We start from the raw sequence: 22427 nt of genomic DNA on the forward strand, positions 1-22427 counted from the left end.
TCATGTTGAGCTCTGGAAGACTTATAACATCATAGACAGACAGACAGCAAGTACACAGCAACAAAATTATGTTTAACACATACCTAGAAGAGCCAAGAGAATGAAATACAGATTATGGATATACACTGTAGGTAAAGATATATGATTATAAAGATACTAGGACATGCTATAAATTTACAAACATATAAAGAGTTATAACGCAATAAATCCATTTTGACTAATTTTGGTAAAAAAGTGTTTCCTATACCAAGAAAGTGACAAGATTTCCACTATTTCCTGTTACAAACTTTCACATAGCATCTTTAGGTTATAATAACAAAAAATTCAAATCCATAATTTGATTTTCAAAGATTTATTATAAAAGCTGATTATTTTTTCCGCAAAATGCATTTTTTTCTCCAAAATGCTATAAATCTATTGAATCAATATATAAATGTACATTAATCTTTGCCATGTTATATTAATTTAGTTGACTTGTGGTATACATTGATTAAAAAATAAACATTAATGGCATTAATCAAAACACTTACTTTGTCATATTAATAACACTGTCATTGCTGCTGTCATCCTTGGGACGTCACGCCAAACTTTTTTGACAGCGATCAGCTGTAAAATGTTTTGGTCTTGCTCGATTTTTGTTGACTTCGAGTAAAGTAATGGAAAGTTTTTCATAAGATCCTTTGAGGTCAATGTGTTAGCATGACAGAAGCTTGATGTGGTCATGTGAGAACAAGCAACAGCCGGCATTTTTCCTTCGCCTGAATGCCTCTCATGTAAATTATTCAATTTTGATGGCTTACGTTTCTTCCCCGCCACAGTAAGCCAATACCAGTTTATCCCATCAAAAGTATTGTGTTTTTGTTTGTTTGCTGATCATGAAGTATAAAGTAGATGAGAAAAATTAGGATTCTGTGTGTATTCAAATCGCAGCCATTATTGTTTACAATGCGTGGTATGGTGCGTTGTGATTGGTTAGCGCAGATTTATTGCATTTTGCAGCGAAGGAGGACTGGCGTTTGTCGCAGTTTGGAAAAAAAGGGAGAAAAGATGACAGAATAACACGGCGGATGTCACATTTTGCGTAAAATGAAGAATTTACTTGCCGGTAACAAAAAAAAGGCGTTTATTGCGTTTTGGAACCAAAATCTTCATATACAGGGATAGATACTGTCAGAAGCAGAAGTGATACAAAAGTGTCCTAATGGTGTAATGTAGAGTAGAGTTCCCTAGTAAACAATGCAATGCAAGTGTTTCTTGCTAGTTTCAGACTGACGAAGTCTGGATGTTAGTTTCACTTTCAGAGTCATGGGTTTGTGTGATTGATACTACAGTCAGTAGTTGTGATATCCTCTTTGTCTGTAAATGAGAGAGTGCTGGAGGTCAGATAGCTGTCTGGCTTCAGTACAATGAAGAAATCTCTCCTACATGAGCTTTAGCGCTCTCACTGTCTTCATATGATCAATAAAGAATGAAGTTTAAGAGCTGAAGTCTACTTGATGACTGTATTAGAGTATAATTAAACTTTATTCAGGCTATACTGCCACAGATGGAGCATTAATGCCGCTTTCACAAGCGATGAATGTTACTGGTGTCAACTTAATTTGGTGAAGCTCTACTGCATTTCCGCCATTTAACTTTAATCCTTTTTCTGGCTAAAACTAAATACATGTGGCTGTAACTGAGTTGTAGAGATACAAAGTTTGATTTCACATCGATTTTAATCTTTGACATGATATTAATAAAAATATCAAGGTTATATTTTCACAGTTAACAGTTAATCACAAAAAAAAGACTTTAGCTGGGTTTTCACAAGCAGGGTCACAATTTATGTTTGTTGTTATTGTTGTTGTTGTATTTAATCATCTTGTTTGTGATGCTCTTTTGGACAAAAATATTGATGTAATGACATCTTCATGTCATTGTGCATTATACTGAAGTGCTATTTTTTATTATCCACATCGGAGATAAAATTCAGACGTCACATTTACTGAAGAAGGATTCTTGTAGATTTTAACAGTTTTATAATATATCTTCTCTGTATTTTTTTACACACCTGGGTTCTGCTATAGGGGAGAGGGGGGCACAACCTAACGGTTTTGGTTTTGGCTCAATCATTCAAAAAATATTTGAGTTTGATTTAATTATATTTTTTTACACAAGCAACACACACATATCTGCTACAAATGAACATTTGAAGTTTGTTTCTAGTACTTGCCATTCTTGGACAATTACACCAAACGTGACAGAAGTGCAAACCTTACAATTTAGCCCATAGGTGGGGTTAATTGTAACAGGCAGGGGGTTAGTTGTAACACTTTCTAAAAATTAAGTTTGCAGGCAAATATTTCAATACTATTTTGTCTATATTTGAAGTGGATATTGTTTATATCTGTCTATAATAGACGGGTATCCACGCTGTATTCATTCATCCAGCCCTTTTATAACAATATTTCAATTATAAATGATACAAATGTCTTCTAAATATTTGAGAAAAGCAACACAATTATTACAAAACATTTTTATATGTGACCCAGTCTGTAATAATCATACTACAGTTTCAAAATCAAATTCTGAGATAATGAGCATCAAAGTCTGATTTCAGCCATTTATTTCATTATGATTTCAATCTTTGACATGACCTTATTCAATCAATATTGAAGATATGAACAAAAATACATTTGACACACAATTTTTGATAAGACGTACATTTATTTTGTTGGCAGCCAGCAATCATTTTTGTGTAGCCATTTAAACAACGGCAAGAATTATGCTAAAGTTAGCTGTTTTCATATCGTTAGTGCTAAGGGGTTAGTTGTAACACAGTGTTACAATTAACCCCGCTTGGTCAAAGTATTTTCAAGCCCACCAAAAAAGTTGCTAAGAGCTGCAGACATATTTCAAAACTATGTTTTAGTCAACAAGACACTATTATCAAACCTACAGCAGATCATTGTAACTACATAATTCAACTAGTAATTTTACTTGTTCCTTAAACTGTTTAAACGTGATTTACAGTTTATTTGCATGCTTTATGGAGTGCATGTAGTTGGAATATGTTAAGTGAGTGCAATTTTGCACCTGTTTTTTGCTTCCTTAGTTGTTGGCTGTTATGGTAGTAATGTACATTTAATGCTCCTCACAGACTTCTGTATAGATCTGTATGGATTGTTCTTCCTCTACGCCACCAAAAACACTTGACTGAATTACTCATAGTAAAGGTTATGAATTGAGTAATAACCCCCTCTCTGTTATTTACACACGTGTGTATGTGTTTGTTGTGTTTAGACACTGGAAGAGCCCCCTTACCTCACTGTGGGTACTGATGTGAGTGCCAAATACAGAGGAGCTTTCTGTGAAGCCAAGATCAAGACTGCTAAGAGACTGGTGAAAGCAAAGGTAAGAGCAAAGATGTTTGTTTAAATTCTCATTCTGTGAGTCTAATGAAGAAAATCAACTTTCTTATCAGTACACACAGATACGCAGATTATTGTAGTCATGCTGTAATTTTAAGCGCAAGTACAGTCCATAAAAACTAATCTGGGTATCTAAGAATGATCTTCATTAAACAGGGGCATCATAAAATTACAGTAGGGTACGTCAAAGTCCCTGTAAAGTCAGATATTAAATGTGTTTTGAGTTTGTCACACCAACATGTTTTATGAATCGACCAAACAAATTTGAACGAAGGAAAAAACAGCAAATAAATAAATAAGTTATCAAAATCTTGGAAAAATAGGCAGCATTCTCTGCTCTCAAGCGGTGGGGGCGTGTCCACTGCCAGAGCTGAAACCACGCCCACCCGCAAGAAAGATGCCACAATTGTGTTGGGGGCAAGGCCATGCTCGAAAACAGTTTATCAATCTATCTCTGCAATTCAGTACTAAATAGTTTACAGTCTTTTTGGCGTGTTATACATTTCTAAGAGTTATAATGGGTTTAAAAACTATTTTCAAGATGTTTGTATGGACATATTAATAGGGATGCACCGATACCACATTTTTGGAATACAAGAACGAGTATGAGAACTTTTCAGTACTTGCCAATACAGAGTACTTAATAAAAAGTGATTTTAAATTTACAGGTTACAGCTTTAGTCATATAATAAAAAAATAAAAAAAACAAGGGACTAGTTTTCCAGTTTGTTGTAAACTCTGCCTCTTTGGACAACACGTGGCATTAACACCTTACACGCCGCTCAAACATAGACATTTCTCAGACTGTGGTATCGATCCCTGGTATCGGGGGACTTTTAACGACTACGAGTACTTTAGAAAATGTGGTATCGAGGCCGATACCAGTATCGGTATCGGTGCATCCCTACATATTAATGATTTTGATCTGAGGTGTTGAGATATTGTAATTTAATTGATCTGGATTCAGTGTTTTGCTTCAATGCAATATTTTCAGAACAGTAAAGCAAAACGATACTGTCTCAAATATGGATATTAAAAAACTGTGAGGTTCTGCCGTTGTTCATGTATGTTAGGACTGCACAATATACCAAATGTATTTACCATATTGCAAAATGCATTGTATATAGTAATAGCTTGCAATAACTGAATGATTTTAAAGGTCCCGTTCTTTGTGTTTTTTTTGAAGCTTTAATTGTATTTACAGTGCGGAACATAACGTGTTAATGTTTCACGTGTAAAAAAGCTGTATTTTTCACACAATTTACTCTATAGCGCTGTTCTCACTGTCCTAAAAACGGGCTGATGTCTTCCTTGTTCTATGAAGTCACCTTCTTTAGAAATATGTATCGAGTTCTGATTGTGTAGTTTGTTTAGTGTGTTGTGATTCGACAGCTGCTTAGCTTAGCATGTATTCCTGTGGGCGGAGTTTAGTCAATAACTGTTTTATTGACGTCATTCCATCGGGAAGTAGAAGGCTGTAGTCCAAACCGACCGTTCGCTGTAGGATTTAAAAGGGGACTTCTGTTAAAGAAAATGTATCGCCTTGCAGTGAACTTTGAGCTTTATCATTTTGGCAGGTATTATTTAAGCTCTAACAGCAACATGACACACTAACTAAAGTTTGAAAAATGGGATCAGGAAGAACATGACCTGTTAAGTTTAAACTGAGTGCACAAACAAAGCATTATCATACTGCATATTGCATTTTTCTTCAACATCGTGTATGTATGTTTTTTTAGGGCTCAAGTCTCAGTACTTCTCGACAGTAACAGTAATGAGAGCTTTATTTTGTCAGTTGTGGCCGCGTGTGACACGTTGTAGAGCCATCAGATCTCCATCAGATGATAGATGGTGATGAGACGCGGAGTGTGAGATCTATTAGCTGTAGTGACAGTGAGACACACTCGTACATGTCTTACTGCTGATAGATACTCAACACACAGACATAGTTATCAGAATGACTTTTACACGTGTAACTGTCCAACAGCATTATATATGATACTAATCTGTTTTCACTATGTGTTTACATTTCACTTGAGAATGCCTTTTATATTATAATTCAGGATGTGTATTATTAATGTAACGGCAGTAATTGTAGTTTTACAATTCTTAAACATCACATAAAAACCATTACTGAATTTATGCACTTTTTTCTGATGCACATTCTACAAGTCTGTATGATATGTGCAATAAATTCAAACTGTAATGTCATAAATAATTATCTGAAACCATTTTTGTGTGTTGTATAATAATATTTTGTTTTAATACAGTTTTAAAATGTATCAAGGTTCCCACAGGTCCTTGAAATCCTTGAAAGTTTGTGAATCTGGGGAAAAATTCAAGGCCCTGGGAAGTTTTTGAAAATATACATACATAGATACAGGTCATTGAAAGTGCTTGATTCTATTTTATGCAAGAAGTTTTCTGGAAAAAAATCCATATTATTTCCTGTGTAGTGTAGGATAATATCATAAAAATATTCTTTTTTTAAGCACACGTGCTAAACGGTTTGCTTTAAATGCTGCGAACGTTGATTCATACCAAAATGCTTTTTTGCATAGTTGTGTTTGACACATGAAAACATCTCGGGTTACGCATGTAACTGTTGTTCCCTGAGAAGGGAACGAGACGCTGTGCCTCCTTTGCCATACTTCCTGCATCCCTATAACGCCGTCTTTGGCAATATTTCAGATAGAGATATACTTCCTGGCTCCCACGTCACCCTGTCTTTGTCGTTAAGCCTCACCATTGGTTGAATTTGATATACACACTCAGACGCACTTAACCCTGGAGACGTCCCCAAAGTGTCACCGCAGTGATGCAGCGTGAGTTCCCTCGAAAGGGTACTGTAACAATGTATCTTAAAACATAAAACGATGTATCCTTGCTCTCACTTAAAATGTGTCCCCACATTTAGTCTTTGTATTTGAGGTTATTGGACCTGGAAAGTCCTTGAAAGGTCCTTGAGTTTGAATTTAACTAAGGTGTGGGAACCCTGAGTAATTTGTTTAATTGGTTTATTTAATCACTTGAGGAAATTACGTAGCAAAAGTTTAAAGGGATAATTAATCCAAAATAAAAAGTTGTCCATATTTTATTCACCGTCAAGCCATCCTAGTTGTATATGAGAGGCTGTTTTACACCTGGTATTAAGATGCGTTTTGGTCGATTGGATCACAAGTGGACGACACTAAGTACAGGTGTAACATTCGGTCACATTCAGAGATGAAAACACATTAGACCGGATTGCTTTTGTGGTGTAGACGCGCATGTGGTCCACTGTGTTCAAGGAGCCACAAAAGACTGCACACTCTTCGCCTATTTGATGTTTTTACATCATACCTGACTTCTAGCGTAAACCCACAGCGTTCAACGTGGTCTTTAGACTTTAAAGCACATCCATCTATCTCTTCAGTAACCCACAGTGATTCTGTGTTACACAGTAAATCTTGACTCAGTTTGATATTAACACATTCAGGCTGATATGAGGCATGGTTCATTTTTGTCCTGTGGGGAAGGCCTGTAATATTTACTCTTCTGATCGACCGTGTATTTTTTTTTCCAGGTCACCTTCAAACCCGACTCCTCTACCGCAGAGGTTCATGATGAACACATCAAAGGGGTTTTGAAGGTAAGAGGAACTGTGTCTGCGTCAATACCCATAAAGACTGAATAAATCATATTTTGACACATTTTTGTAGTTTTTTTATATTCTGTAAAGCCATACATTGACTGCATCTGTCAAACCTTAAAACCACTTTATAAAGGGTTGTACTATTAAGAAAACCAGTTATATAAAGTCGTACGATGAACCCAAATTGAAGCAGTTGAAATCTTTTTGCTTCACATCGGTTGCCATCATTTTTATCTTGTGTTGAATGATTTGTATGTTGTTGTTTTTTACTAATACATAATTTATACAGATATCACATCATTTGTTTATAAAACATATCATCTTCTGCTAATGCAGTTATTACATCTGCAGAAGTGATTATGAATGTGACAGCAATTATTCTTTCCTGCTGCCATAAGCTCACAAAACATCTCAACGATGTCTGTCAGGAATATTGCTTCCAGCATTTACAACGCAAAAACGTCTTGACAGATGAAAAGTACGAAAACATGATGTGGTGTAATAGGTACAGAGCTGAATGGATTGATGTCTGGACTAACACAAATAGATCTGTTTATTCTCACATGCACAATGGCGTGCAATAATTTAATTTCAAAATTCAAAAATATACGTCAACAAAGATAGCAGAGAGACTGGCACAGTGATGTTTCCATTTTCAGGAAAGAATGTCAAATGTATGTTGGTTGTATGATTTCTAGTTTTTAAATAATTGAAAGGACTGGAGTCAATTGTTCTGCTTACACCACGGTTACCACATACATTGCTCTGGTGGTAATTTTAAGACATTTGACAGGTCAGGTGTGCATTTAGCGAAAAATAATGCATAACCATGGAACATTTCTCAAACAATCATAATACAGCATTCAACAGCCATGTGATATAGATTGTTTCAGCAGTAGCAACATAAGCAAGCGGCTTTCGTGGAACACACGTAACTCCTAATAAACTCTGCTAAGAATAAAGGTATTTGTTCAAGAGTTCACTTTAGCAACTAGGCAGACCATTAAACAAACAGAAACCTGAAGTAAAGTTACGCGTCACGGCACGTGATTTCGATGAAACAGTCTATTATACAATTTAACAAATTTTTTTTTTTACAATTTCACAAACAATGCATTTTTGTTTTGCGTATTGTGCATTGCATTATTTAGCAAGTCAACACATGTCAGTTTGTGTTGAGTTAAAGTGATACTCCAGGCAAATATTAAATTTACCCCATGATTTACTCACCCTCAAACAATCCATGAAACACATGTCCATCATCTTTCAGACAAACACATTTGGAGTTATTTTAGTAATGTCCTTGCTCATCCCAGTGATCAGGGAAAAACTTCGGACTTTGAAGCCCAGAGGGTGCATCCATCCTTTGCAGAGGTGATCCACATGGCTCCAACAGGTTAATAAAGGTCTTCTGTGGGTAAGCGATACGATTGTGTAAGAAAAATATCCAAGTTTCAAACTTTATAAACTGTAATAACTAACGTCCGGTAACGGCATTATCTTGGACTCACGCGATTCATGCAAGAGTTTTAGTGTAGTGAGCATTTGTTGTCATGGGTACGTTGTCGGGGTGTAACAATACATGGATATGGACTGATACATCGATTTTATTTCTAATGATCTGATGCATCGATGCCACAGCGAAAGTTTAACAGCTTCATTTTTATATTCATTTATTTTTCAATGTAATATTTTTTTCTGAAACTACCTCAGTGATTTTCACTATTGCACATTTTTTATGCCCCTCATTATTAATTTTCCTTCATTTAAAAAAGTGTATTTTTATTATGTTCCAATTGGGACCGAGATTGTGCCATGTTCAAAGAGTTTAATTAATCATCATGTTCATGTTATATATTTTGGTTTCATTTGTAAGCAGAAATGTAAATGCTTAACAAAGCACATAATATAAAAATATCGATAAATGAATCTAATGTTTTTTCCAATATAAGCTTGGAAAGCAAGGACATTTACTAAAAATAACAACAAATGTGTTTGTTTGAAAGATGATAGACATGCGAGTCAATCATAGGGTAATTTAGATATTTGGCTGGAGTATTGCTTTAAGCATAAAAAGAGTTTTTAAAACTTAAATGTGACTTAAGCATGTTCATGACAAGAGTCAAGTGACTTTTAAATACCTCAAAGTATCTTGTTAATCCTGTGATTTGTAAAAAGAAATTGTTGATTCAACTTAAAAATAGTGTTACCTGTTGCCTTCAAATTTAAGTTAATTCAACGTAAAAATATTAGTTGACTCAAAAATATTAGTTGACACCACAATTTTTACGCAATTTTTTTTTAAGTTTAATAATTTTAACCTCCTAAGACCCGAGCTTTGGTTTGGCTTGCATTTTAGATTTCTTCCAGCTATTTGGGGTTAGAAAGAACCAATAAATATAATAACAAAATATTTTCCTTTGAACATGAAGCAGTGTAATTGTCCATGTTTGTGTACAACAGGTTCCAGTTACACAGAATTAAATATTATGGTGCAAACAACAAAAAGTGTGATGTCCACGTAAATTACTATTTTTAAGCTGAGCCACTTTTTACAGTGTAGTAATAACTCTGTTGCATTGGTAGACATTAATACCACAGTGCTTTTAAAGGTAATCCTACAGTACACACATCTGTGATGCTTCTCCTGTAAAGTCAGTCAGTCATTTAGGAAAACAGCAAAATAAACTCCAGCTGCTTTTCTGTGGCTTGCTGTGAAGCAACAAATCCAGTTTCGGCAAGTCCAGAGTTCTGTGTGGTAAACACCGTAAAAACCTGCCTGTATGTCAGGATAATTTTGTGTTTTCTTTGGATTTAGGTGGGTGCAGTTGTGGAAGCGAAAAATCAAGATGGGATCTACCAGGAGGCAACCATTAATAAACTCACAGATGCCAGTTTGTACACTGTCGGTAAGCATTGAAACTTTATTTTGGCAGTAAAGGCAGTTCATTAAGTTCCAGGTGGAAACTTCATGTTTGTTATGATCGCTTATTTGTGAGAGAGAGCAGGGCATCTGTGACTCATTAAAATGTATGATATTTGAATATCCTTTTAGTAAATTTTGAAAAGGCGTTAAATATGCATGATTTTCTGCTTGGATTAAATCTTAGAGGCTTAAATCTGAACAAAATTAAAGCCATTTAGTCACTTTTCAAAACAGTAATGTTAGTTTTCTTTACATATGCAAGATACATTTTTGTACGTCACAAGAGATAAATGGGAAGGATGTTTCACTTTGTTTAAAGTTTGTGAGCATTTCAGTGGTTTGACAACTAAATGACAATAATGACAAATAAAATTTTGCTGCAAGACTTCAAAATTTTTTCAGTAGCTACGTTTACATGGACACATTTTGCCTCAATCTGAATGAAATCATTCTGATTGATAAATCCTATCATATCATTTACATGAACAGTTTAATTCAAGAATGACAAGACTTCCTTCTACAACACAAGCTCGCGTTCTCTATATGGGTGATTCTCACGAAAACTTGGTTTTAAACATGTCAAGCATGAAAATGTAAAAATTGCTTAAATTTACTTTTTTTCCCACCAGACATTGAAAAACAAAGTCTGGAGTAAATGGGAACATTAATTTAAAAACTTTTACTTATCATTTAACACTTTTTGTAACATAATTTAAAAAATTAGTCCTAAAAAATATCATTACCGCAACAGTCAGAAAACATCAACACTGACATATTTTCAAAATGACATGACAAACCTGAAAGAACATAATTTGGAGATTCTGCACATGCATTTAAAATCAAAGTATTATGCTTCTATTACCGGTAATTAAATTAACATTTAATAAGCATCTGTTGCGGTAATGATAATCAAAATGTCGTGTAAGCATTCTGACAAGACAATATTTCAAATTAACTGTAAAAAAATGATCTTACCTGGTAGCCATCTTGAAGTAACTGGTCCATGTGCTTGGTCACTCAAAATCAAACTTTATTAAAATTCTGTATGTGTGCTTAAACTGTTCTCAAAAAGTGTTGCGGAGGATGAGAACATCAGGCATGGACACATAATTTTCCTAATTTTTCTTCATTATTATTATACATGAATATTCAGTAAATATTTTTTCTTTCATCTAAAGTAGTCTAGCAAAACATCCATTTATTTTTTTTCTTAATATTTTTGTGTTAATTTGATTAAATTACAACATAATGCATGTTCAAACACAGCTGGACACATTGCGGTAATGAGAATTTCAGCAGAAAATGAGATAAAATTTACAATTATAAATTCTTATGTTGAAATCACACATTGTGCAAGGTAGAACACAGTATTGTGTTAATTCTGATGCTTTTTAATGTTACTATATTACACATTTTAAAGCTAAAATCATTAGTGCCGTAGTGTTTCAATGGTTTCGTGAGAATCACCCATATATAATGTTGTCCAGAGTGTGTTTGTGTTTATGTATTATTACATGTCTCTTTCAGTATTTGATGATGGGGATGAGAAGACCCTCAGGCGTTCATCTCTTTGCCTGAAAGGAGCGCGCCACTTTGCTGAGAGCGAGGCGAGTATTTTAAATCCCTTTGTAATTTTGCGTATTTTGCATTTGTTCAAGTTGTGCATTCTCCTGGCGTACTGTTTAAGAGCAGCAGAAATGTTTTATTAACACCATCTGTTGCGGTACAGACTTTTATGAAGCAACAAAGTAATAAGGAGATCTACTCTCTCTGTACTCGATGTTTGAAATAAAGCCGTCTTTTATTCTGAATACAGGTTTCAAATACAGTGTCTGATATACAAACTTTCTCTTCAGTAAATCTAAACCATTTTAACCGTTTGTAATTAAACTTTGGGGATTTGTGTTTTGTTCTGTGCAGATTAATTACAGTTTTGTGAATTTGAAACTTCTTTTTACTTTACTTTAATTAGATTTTACAATATTAAAGTTTGTAACAATTCTTATTGGTTCATTGGCAATAAGCATATAGGCATTACTAAAAGAAATTTTGAATGTAGTGACCCAGAATTCACTTTACTTTCTCCATCTGTTTGTGCTTCACAGCAGAAACGCACAACACGTGGCATCTCTCTGGAGATGTGAGACCGATGGAAAAAATATAAGACAGATGTCTGACAGACAGACGTGAGACAGGCGGATGTAAGACAGACAGGCGTAAAACAGGAGGATGTGAAACAGACAGACAGATGTGAGACAGGAGAATGTGAGACAGGTGGATGTAAAACAGACAGATGTAAGACCGGTGGATCCGAGACAGGCAGATGTAAGTCAGACAGGCGTGAGACAGGCAGATTTAAGCCAGACAGACGTGAGACAGATGGATGTAAGACAGACAGACAGACATGAGACAGGTGGATGTGGAACAGACAGACAGATGTAAGACAGGCAGGCGTGAGACAGGTGGATGTGGGACAGACATGCAGGCGTTTGACGGGTGGATGTGAAATAGACAGGCGGATGTAAGAATGACGTGAGACAGGTGGATGTGATCAAGACAGACATAAGACAGGCGGATGTGAGGCAGGCAGATGTGAGACAGGTGGATGTGGGACAGACATACAGGCATGTGACAGGTGGATGTGAAATAGACAGGTGTGAGAGACAGACAGACAGATGTAAACATGTGGATGTGAAACATACAGACATGAGACAGGCGGGTGTAAGACAGACATGAGACAGGCGGGCCTAAAACAGACATGAGACAGGCGTATGTGATAAAGACGGATGTGAGACAAGTGGATGTGATAAAGACAGTCATGAGACAGGCAGATGTAAGACAGACGTGAGACAGGTGGATGTGAAACTGACAGACATGAGGATGTGAAACAGACAGACAGACAGATGTAAGACTGGTGGATGTAAAACAGACAGACATGAGACAGGCGGATGTAAGACAGACGTGAGACAGGTGGATGTGATCAAGACAGACATGAGACAGGTGGATGTAAGACAGGTGGATGTAAAAAAACAGACATGAGGCAGGTGGGTGTGAGACAGGTGGATGTTAAACCAACAGACATGAGGCAGGTGGGTGTAAGACAGACATGAGACAGGCGTATGGGATAAAGACGGATGTAAGACAGACGTGAAACAGGGGGATGTAAGCGAGACAGATGTGGGACAAATGGATGCAAGACAGACAGACCGATGTGAGACAGGTGGATGTGAGAAAGACAGACATGAAACAGGTGGATGTGATAGACAGATGTGAGACAGGTTGATGTGATAGACATAAATGAGACAGGTGGATGTAAGACAGACAGGCAGACAGACAGACAGACAGACAGACAGACAGATGTGAAACAGACAGACTGACAGGCGTGATACAGGTGAATGTGAAACAGACAGATGTAAGACAGGTGGATGTAAAACAGACGTGAGACAGGTGGATGTAAAACAGACGTGAGACAGGTGGATGTAAGACAGACGTGAGACAGGTGGATGTGATCAAGACAGACATGAGACAGACGGATGTGAGGCAGGCAGATGTGAGACCGGTGGATGTGGGACAGACATACAGGCATGTGACAGGTGGATGTGAAATAGACAGGTGTGAGAGACGGACAGACAGATGTAAACAGGTGGATGTGAAACATACAGACATGAGACAGGCGTATGTGATAAAGACGGATGTGAGACAAGTGGATGTGATAAAGACAGTCATGAGACAAGCAGATGTAAGACAGACGCGAGACAGATGTGGGACAAATGGATGTAAGACAGACAAATGATGTGAGACAGGTGGATGTGAGAAAGACAGACATGAAACAGGTGGATGTGATAGACAGATCTGAGACAGGTGGATGTGATAGACAGATCTGAGACAGGTTGATGTGATAGACAGACATGAGACAGGTGGATGTAAGAGAGACAGATGTGGGACAAATGAATGTAAGACAGGCAGACAGACAGACAGACTGGTGTGAGACAGGTGGATGTAAAACAGACAGACATGAGACAGGTGGATGTAAGACAGACGTGAGACAGGTGGATGTGATCAAGACAGATATAAGGCAGGCTGATGTGAGACAGACGTATGTGATAAAGACGGATGTAAGACAGGTGGATGTGATAAAGACAGACTTAAGATAGGTGGATGTGGGACAGACATACAGGTGTGTGACGAGTAGATGTGAAATAGACAGGTGTGAGACAGGTGGATGTGAGACAGACAGACAGATGTAAACAGGTGTATGTGAGACAGACAGACAGACAGACAGATGTAAACAGGTGTATGTGAAACATACAGACATGATGCAAGTGGATGTGAAACAGATAGACATGAGACAGGCGGGTGTAAGACAAACATGAGACAGGTGGATGTGATAAAGACAGACATGAGACAGGCGTATGTGATAAAGACAGATGTGAGACAGGTGGATGTAAGAGAGACAGATGTGGGACAAATGAATGTAAGACAGGCAGGCAGACAGACAGACAGACAGACAGACAGATGTAAGACAGACGTGAGACAGGTGGATGTGATCAAGGCAGATGTGTGACAGCTGGATGTAAGAGAGGCAGATTTGGGGAAAATGGATGTAAAACAGACAGACAGGAGGATGTGAGACAGGCAGTTGTGGCACCATTTAAAAAACCACAACCATTTAAAAAGCATCTCTTGTGAGTTGTTATATCCCTACAGATTATCAGAAACTGTGTCACATCTCTGTGTTGTCTCTGTGCTAATCATCTGCTCATGTGCTGTCTGTGATTGAAGGTGGATTTTCAGAGTTGTTTAAGACGCTCCGCACCGTAATCTTACTGTTGAAAAGTAAATCATATCCCTGCTTTATCTTTCAGACACTGGACCGGCTTCCTCTTACTAACCCTGAACATTTCGGCACGCCTGTCATCGGAAAGAAAGGAAACCGTGGGGGCAGACGGTCAAATCCCATGTGAGTTTGTTTTCTGTTTTTGTAAAGAGAATCACAGGGAAATAAAATGACTGGATTTAAATGAAGTCAGCATTACAACTCACCATATTTACATTTTGAAAGTGAAATTGAATTAAATAAACATATACAGTTCACCTAAAGTGTATATGTGGGTCTCTGTCCTGACGCTCCAGGGAAACAGAGGTTTCATCTGGGAATACAGTTTACAATGTGTTTGCTTTAGTCAATTAAATCTCTTCTTTTAGCAGCAGTTGCACAAATAGGACGTTCTCTGTCCTGGGATTCTCAATCCCCTGACACAAATCAGAGAAAAGACAATGTTTTTCCTACCAGAACTTTGTCAATACGGTTTAAAGTGTTCACATTTAAGTTAAATTGCACCTCTGCCCTGAAACCATTACAGCAGTTAACCTGGCTTGTGTTTTTTCAAAGAATAGAAATCTTCGTTTAATTTAGTATGTGAGTTTTTAATCTTTTTCTGATGTCTGTTCACACACTTGTGTTGTTCCGGTGAGTGGGGGCGGATCCCTGCGCCTTATCAGCTCATGTTTATTCATAATGCAGAGTGTTGATTGGCTCATTTAACATTAATAAATTTGGTTTTCTGTGGCAGTGAGCTGAAGTGCTTGCTATTAGTTGAGAGTGGTCATTGAGTCACACTTCATATCCAACATTTACAAGCAAGAATGTTGTCAGTGCACAGAACCTAATTATCCATTACATCCGAACAAACCAGTTCTGATGTTTTTTATGTTTTTTTTTTGTGGTTGTTTTTTTCTAATTTGTGCAAAAAATTGTGGTGATTGTTTGTGAGGTTTGTGGAAAAAGTACTTAAACAGGTAAGTCCAGGATTCTTTTTTAAAGTACCACCAGTAAACCTTTATTTAATCACTTTCTATAACTACAACAAGGACAACTTTTAATTCACATTTTTATTACGTTTCTGACCTCGAGAACCCTTAATCAAAAACCCTTAATAATTTATGAAAAGACAAGGCTGAAAAGAACAATTTATAACAGTAACGAGGCATTCACATGGTACGCCAACGTTAACGCTTGACGGAGGGCGTGTTTAAAGAGTGGCCAACAGCCAATCACAGTGGCCGCAACACATGCTCCTCTGTTTTCCGGTCTTGCATAAACCAAGGTTCCCACAGGTCCTTGAAATCTTTAAAAGTTTGTGAAACTTTCAAGGCCCTGGGAAGTTTTTGAAAATATACATGCATAGATGCAGGTAATTGAAAGTGCAATTTATGCAAGATGTTTTCCTGTATAGTGTAGGATAATATCATAAAAATTCTACACACGTGCTAAACTGTTCGCTTTAAATGCTTATATCTTCTGTATGCGAATGTTGATTCATACCAAATTGCTTTTTTGCATAGTTGTGTTTGACACATGAAAACTTCTTGTGTTACGTATGTAACTGTTGTTCCCTGAGAAAGGAACGAGACGCTGCGTCTCCCTCGCCATACTTCCCACGTCCCTGTAACGCCGTCTTTGGCAATATTTCAGATAGCGATATACTTCCTGGCTCCCGCTTCACCCTGTCTTTGTCATTAAGCCTCACCATTGCTTAAATTTGATATACACATTCAGACGCACTTACCCCTGGAGGCGTCCCCAAAGTGTCACCGCAGTGACGCAGCGTGAGTTCCCTCGAAAGGGAACTGTAACAATGCATCTTAAAAGGTAACACGATGTAACCTTGCTCTCACTTGAAATGTGTCCCCACATTTGGTTCTTGAATTTGAGGGAGGACCTGGAAAGTCCTTGAAAGGTCCTTGAATTTGAAGGTGTGGGAATCCTGATAAACATAATTGGCTGGCTCTGCACTAGGTTATTTGCATAAGGTGATCCGATTGGCTGACGCAGGCGTTGGCGTTTGAAAAGTTGAGAAATGTTCAACTTCTGCCGCAAGCAACGCAGGGATGAGATGCCGACGAATCCACAGTTCAGTTCGGCAACGCATGACGTCCCCCATTTAAAGTAAATGAGAAGCGTTAATGCTGGCGCCCCGTGTGATTTGTACCACTTGATTTCACATAAAAATAATTGAGAATGACTTAAAAACTTTATTATTATTATTATTATTATTATTATTAAATAAAATTTATATGATTAAATATTGCGACATCGCACACACAATAAGTGGTCATGTTTCATCTTGTTTAACCCGTTAATTGGCGCTGTGACTGTCCCGTGAGCGGGACACCTAGGTTTATTTCAATATTTTCTATGTAAATGTTAAAGGAATAGTCTACTCATTTTCAATATTAAAATATGTTATTACCTTAACTAAGAATTGTTGAATCATCCCTCTATCATCTGTGTGCGTGCACGTAAGCGCTGGAGCGCGCTGCGACGCTTCGATAGCATTTAGCTTAGCCCCATTCATTCAATGGTACCATTTAGAGATAAAGTTAGAAGTGACCAAACACATCAACATTTTTCCTATTTAAGACGAGTAGTTATACGAGCAAGTTTGGTGGTACAAAATAAAACGTAGCGCTTTTCTAAGCGGATTTAAAAGAGGAACTATATTGTATAGCGTAATAGCACTTATAGGAGTACTTCGACTCGGCGCAGTAACACCCTCCCTCTCCCATTATGAGAGGGAGAAGGGGAGCGGACTTTTCATGCGAGTCGAAGTACTCCCAAAAGTGCTATTACGCCATAAAATATAGTTCCTCTTTTAAATCCGCTTAGAAAAGCGCTACGTTTTATTTTGTACCACCAAACTTGCTCGTATAACTACTCGTCTTAAATAGGAAAAACGTTGATGTATTTGGTCACTTCTAACTTTATCTCTAAATGGTACCATTGAATGAATGGGGCTAAGCTAAATGCTATCGAAGCGTCGCAGCGCACTCCAGCGCTTACGTGCACGCACACAGATGATAGAGGGATGTATCAACAATTCTTAGTTAAGGTAATAACATATTTTAATATTGAAAATGAGTAGACTATTCCTTTAATCTATCACGACAAACTATATATTGTTGGAAAGGTCTAAGAATGTAATTTTCATATTTCAAAACATTTGAGCAGTAATAATAATGCAGTAACTGTAATTTATTCATTTGTGACACAAGTATGCAGCAAACCTCAAAGCAAACCAGCACAAAACTCAGTTTTTTGACAATTTTATGTATTAAAAATTATACTATATTGCATTTTTATTTATTACAAATAAATGTAAACTGCTTTAAAAAAAATTATATTTTCACCTCCAGACACTTCCCTAAAAAACGTTGAAGTGTCTTCTTTAAAACCAAAAATTACCAAAATTAAAACCAAAATTAGGCTTCTGGACCAAAAAAAAAAATGCCAGAGTTATATTAATTTAAAGGTGTATATCACCTTTTCACCAACCCCCCACTCAAAAAGGGCTGTATATATATATATATATATATATATATATATATATATATATATATATATATATATATATATATATATATATATATATATATATATATATATATATATATATATATATATATATATATATATATATATATATATATATATATATATTTTTTTTTTTTATTAACAAAAACTTGTAATCTTGCTTTACAATATAAAGGCCTAAGTATGGTCCATTTTTTTCGTGTGACACAATTTGTGTCATCAGAAGAGTGCGCACGACTTTTTAAACCCCACGTGCATTGTATGTGTAGGTCGCTTATGTGCGTACAGCATAATGAAGTACGTAGCCCAGGAGATGCATTGCATTTTGTCGTTATGCACATGCATCGAACATCTGTGTACGAGTAAATGAACAATACTTTGCAAGGCTGTGCGTTCGACCATGAGACAACAGACTACAATCCGGTCTTGAGATTTACATCGTTTATTTTCATTTATTGTTTGAAACAGATTTTTTGTGACAGAGCAGATCTTAATTTAGTGCTTTTAGTTTATCAGTAACAGCATTTCACACTGAATTTATAAAACGTGTCATCTGTGTAATTTGAGATGTTCCTGTAGTACCCTTCAGTGTTTGTTGTTAATGTCCTGTTGACATGTAATCTCTCCTTACAGTCAAGAGGAAGATCAGTCTTCATCATCCAGTGAGGAAGAGGAGGGTGACCAGCAACAGAATGAAGACCTTTATGGCAAAGTGGTGTGTGTGGATGGAGTGATAACTAGTGACAAGAAGAAAAGCTCATGGTATCCTGCACTGGTGAGTCACAACCATCTGATTATCACAGGTTTATAAAGGTTTTGTGTGTTGTTTGTGTCACCAGCAGCATTGAAGAAAAATTGCTAAAATAATTGTTTACAGGGTGTAGATGTACTTTTAGTTGATGATTAATGATTAAGTTAATCCTCTCCCCACATTTTGGGAATGAATCATTATATTTATTTCAAATGTTTGGTTTATATCCTCTGGGTACAGTACACGTAATAAACAACATCTAGTTAAAGTAATGCCAGTCATTAGTCTTTAAGATTTATTTTTTAGCTTCTAATGGTGTGTAATATGAGAAAGGAAATTATTATTTCCTTTCTCCTTCCTTAGAATTGCCTCTACTAAAATTTCCCCTTATACCACGTTTAGACAAATGGGGAATCCCATCCCAAACTCATGCCATTGGTAGATTCAGAAGTCAACATATCGGGTCGATGAAACAGATCAATGTGTTTTTGTTGCACCAGTTTTATGACCTTACTTTCTGTAAAAGACAGGTACTAAAAAGTACTTCTCAATTTCATCTACGTATTTTGACATGCATAACTTATACGTTTTTTTTTTAAAGTATGGATCCCAGCTTAAATGTGGAAACCTTATATGTTCAATGTTTCCTATTGTACTGTTGATGTTAATACGCCGATCTCTCGGCATGAATGGTGTCTGGTAAGCTTGTTTGCATGCTGTAGTTGATGATTCACCGAGTCACAGAAACCGGACGCTGTCTCTTTAAATGTTCATGTTAGCTCAGCATGACTCCGCCCCAGAGTTGTTGTTCTTGCTACAGTATATTGTGGGTTGTTTCTCTCTGGCCCCTCTCAAAGGCTTTCTGTGGAATGACAGCATGAATAAAGAAAAACATGGCAGATGAATGACTGTGATGTTTTTGTACCGAGATCCAGACTCGGTTCTGCTCAAGATGAGGGATATAACATACAAACAGTTTGTGTCTTTTTCAGAGAGTATTGATCTTTTCTTTAACTAACCGATAAACCAACTCCATTTACTAGTAATCATAATGGATCATTAGAGAGTCGATGAGATGAAACGTTGCATAAAAGCAAAACATTTTGCTTACAGATGTATATAACAATTTATAACGATTAATCTATAGCAGAATAAAAGTTTTTGTTTACATCATATATGTGTGTGTACCGTGTAAAATAACTTTGTATAGATAAATACACACGCATGCATGTATATATTTAAGAAATGTTTACATGTGTAAATGCATTTGTATATGTATGTATAATTTATTTTATATATAAATATAAATACTTTATATATAAATATATATTTTTTCTTAAAATTATACATGCATGTGTGCATATTTTTATATGTACATAATTATTATACACAGTTCACACACATATATGATGTAAACAAAAACTTTTATTCTGCTATAGATTAATTGCGATTAATCGTTATGCATCCCTAGTTCCCAGGATTCATAGTATGCATTGATGTTCAGTTCTGTTTCCTGCTTACCAATCACATCTCATGGTGTTTCCCATAAGCTATTGGAAACAAACACAACATCAAACCTAAAGTTTGTGTATACTTATGAAGTTCTTGCGGTGTAAATCCTTTTTTGAAATAGAAAATAACTTGACGTCATGTGATTCTGTTTTATTTGTTTAAAGGTCATCTCTCCCGACTGTCATGAAGATGTGACGTTGAAAAAAGACAACGTTTTCGTTCGCTCCTTTAAAGATGGAAAATTGTGAGTAGCTTTGAAGTTATTTCATATCATGGTTTTAATTTGATCTTCTTCTGTAGAAAAAAAATATTTTCAGAGCTTTATGTAGAGTTTCTAGTAGAGGTAATTATAATTTCTATTTACAGTGATCAATAAAGTTGGTTAGTTTGGGAACCTTAATTCTAGAAAGCAGGATTGTCTCAGAGTGATTTTGTTTAAAATTCATTAAATATGGAAAGGTTGGAAACATCTGGAATTGGCGAGGAAGCCACCACTTGCGGTCCTTAGAATAGAAAAGCGAGTGATAATTCTGCTGGGTTTTAAGAGGAAATTCAAACATAGCCCAGCTCAGATTAACCTGTGTCTCAGATTAATCTCAGATTAAAAGGGGGGATTCACCCAAAAATGAAAATTCTGTTATTATTTACTATCCCTTTGAACAAAAATTTTGATATTTTGAGAAATGTTTATAACCAAGGAGATCTGGGGCACCATTGACTTATAGTATCTTTTTTTTGTTGAAGTCAATGGTGCCCCAAATTTGCTTTGTTGGTTTGGTTACAAACATTTATCAAAATACATATTATACATTTGTGTTCAACAGAACAAAGACATTTTTACAAGTTTGAAACAACTTTTTTGGGTGACTATCTCTTTAACAATGCAAGTAATTCTTGTCAATGCAAAGTGTCCTTTACAATAATGTTATCAGTGGCTGCCTGTGTGTTATGTAGTTTCTGATGTCTTCTTTTGGGTACATTAATGTGTGTGGTTCTGATGGTTTCTAAGGTGTTTTTTGTGGTTGTGTCTGTTTACTGATCAAAATAAGTTTAATATTCTGCTCTGTATCTCTCCATAAATGTGAGAGTTTTGTATTGTCTGCCAGGTTGAAATTGACTTTACTTTGAAAAAAGCATTAAAGGTCTGCTCAAGCTGAATTATTTGAGTCTGTACCACGCTGAAGTTTATTTAATGGTAAGGTTTTGTTCAACAATGTTTAACCTTGAGTATAAACAGAGTAAAAGTGATGACTAACACCAATGCAAGAAAAGGTCACAAAACCTCTCAAAGTTGTATTGACCCTGTTTGGTCAAATTCTGTCATTATGTTTTACTTAAGTTATATTACAATGCTCTTCACATCAACGTTTAGATGCACATTAGCATCTCATGCATCATGTTTTTGTCTGAGAGTGGCACACTTAGTGATTTTTTTATGTTGTTGAGCTTGAGATGAACACATATGTGTAACTGCTCCCCCTAGTGTCTGTGTTTGTATAGTGATGATGACATCATAGCCTGATGTAGTTTGATAAATATTTATATTAACCATAATCGAGATGGAATCACTAAAGAAGTCATTAAAATTAATTAAAAATAAAAAGAATGACATTTTGTTAACCTTTATGGAGAAATTCTTTATAGTGTACTGTCCCTATTAGGTACACTAAATTTTATGGAACTTGAATGTCTATAGGAAAAAGAAAGAAAAATTTTGAAGTGTATTTTTTTGTTTATTTTTTATTTAAAAAAAAATATGCTTATTTTATTTATTTTTTGCTTCTTATTCTTTTATTATTATTATTATTATATTATTA

At 36.0% G+C, this 22427-nt stretch overlaps 1 protein-coding gene across 3 annotated transcripts in view; it reads left to right on the forward strand.

Annotated features, from left to right (window-relative positions):
* Positions 1-22427, forward strand: part of arid4b (AT-rich interaction domain 4B) — a 79807-nt gene that overhangs the window by 24371 nt on the left and 33009 nt on the right. For all 3 annotated transcript variants that reach the window (XM_073873508.1, XM_073873510.1, XM_073873509.1), the window contains exons 3-9: positions 3286-3396; positions 6979-7044; positions 9866-9956; positions 11501-11580; positions 14839-14933; positions 18981-19122; positions 20775-20854. In XM_073873508.1, coding sequence (XP_073729609.1) covers positions 3286-3396; positions 6979-7044; positions 9866-9956; positions 11501-11580; positions 14839-14933; positions 18981-19122; positions 20775-20854 — 665 coding nt within the window. The remainder of the gene's footprint in view (positions 1-3285; positions 3397-6978; positions 7045-9865; positions 9957-11500; positions 11581-14838; positions 14934-18980; positions 19123-20774; positions 20855-22427) is intronic.

The sequence above is a fragment of the Misgurnus anguillicaudatus genome, chromosome 11 (genome assembly GCF_027580225.2).
Source record: "Misgurnus anguillicaudatus chromosome 11, ASM2758022v2, whole genome shotgun sequence".
Lineage (NCBI taxonomy): Eukaryota > Metazoa > Chordata > Actinopteri > Cypriniformes > Cobitidae > Misgurnus > Misgurnus anguillicaudatus.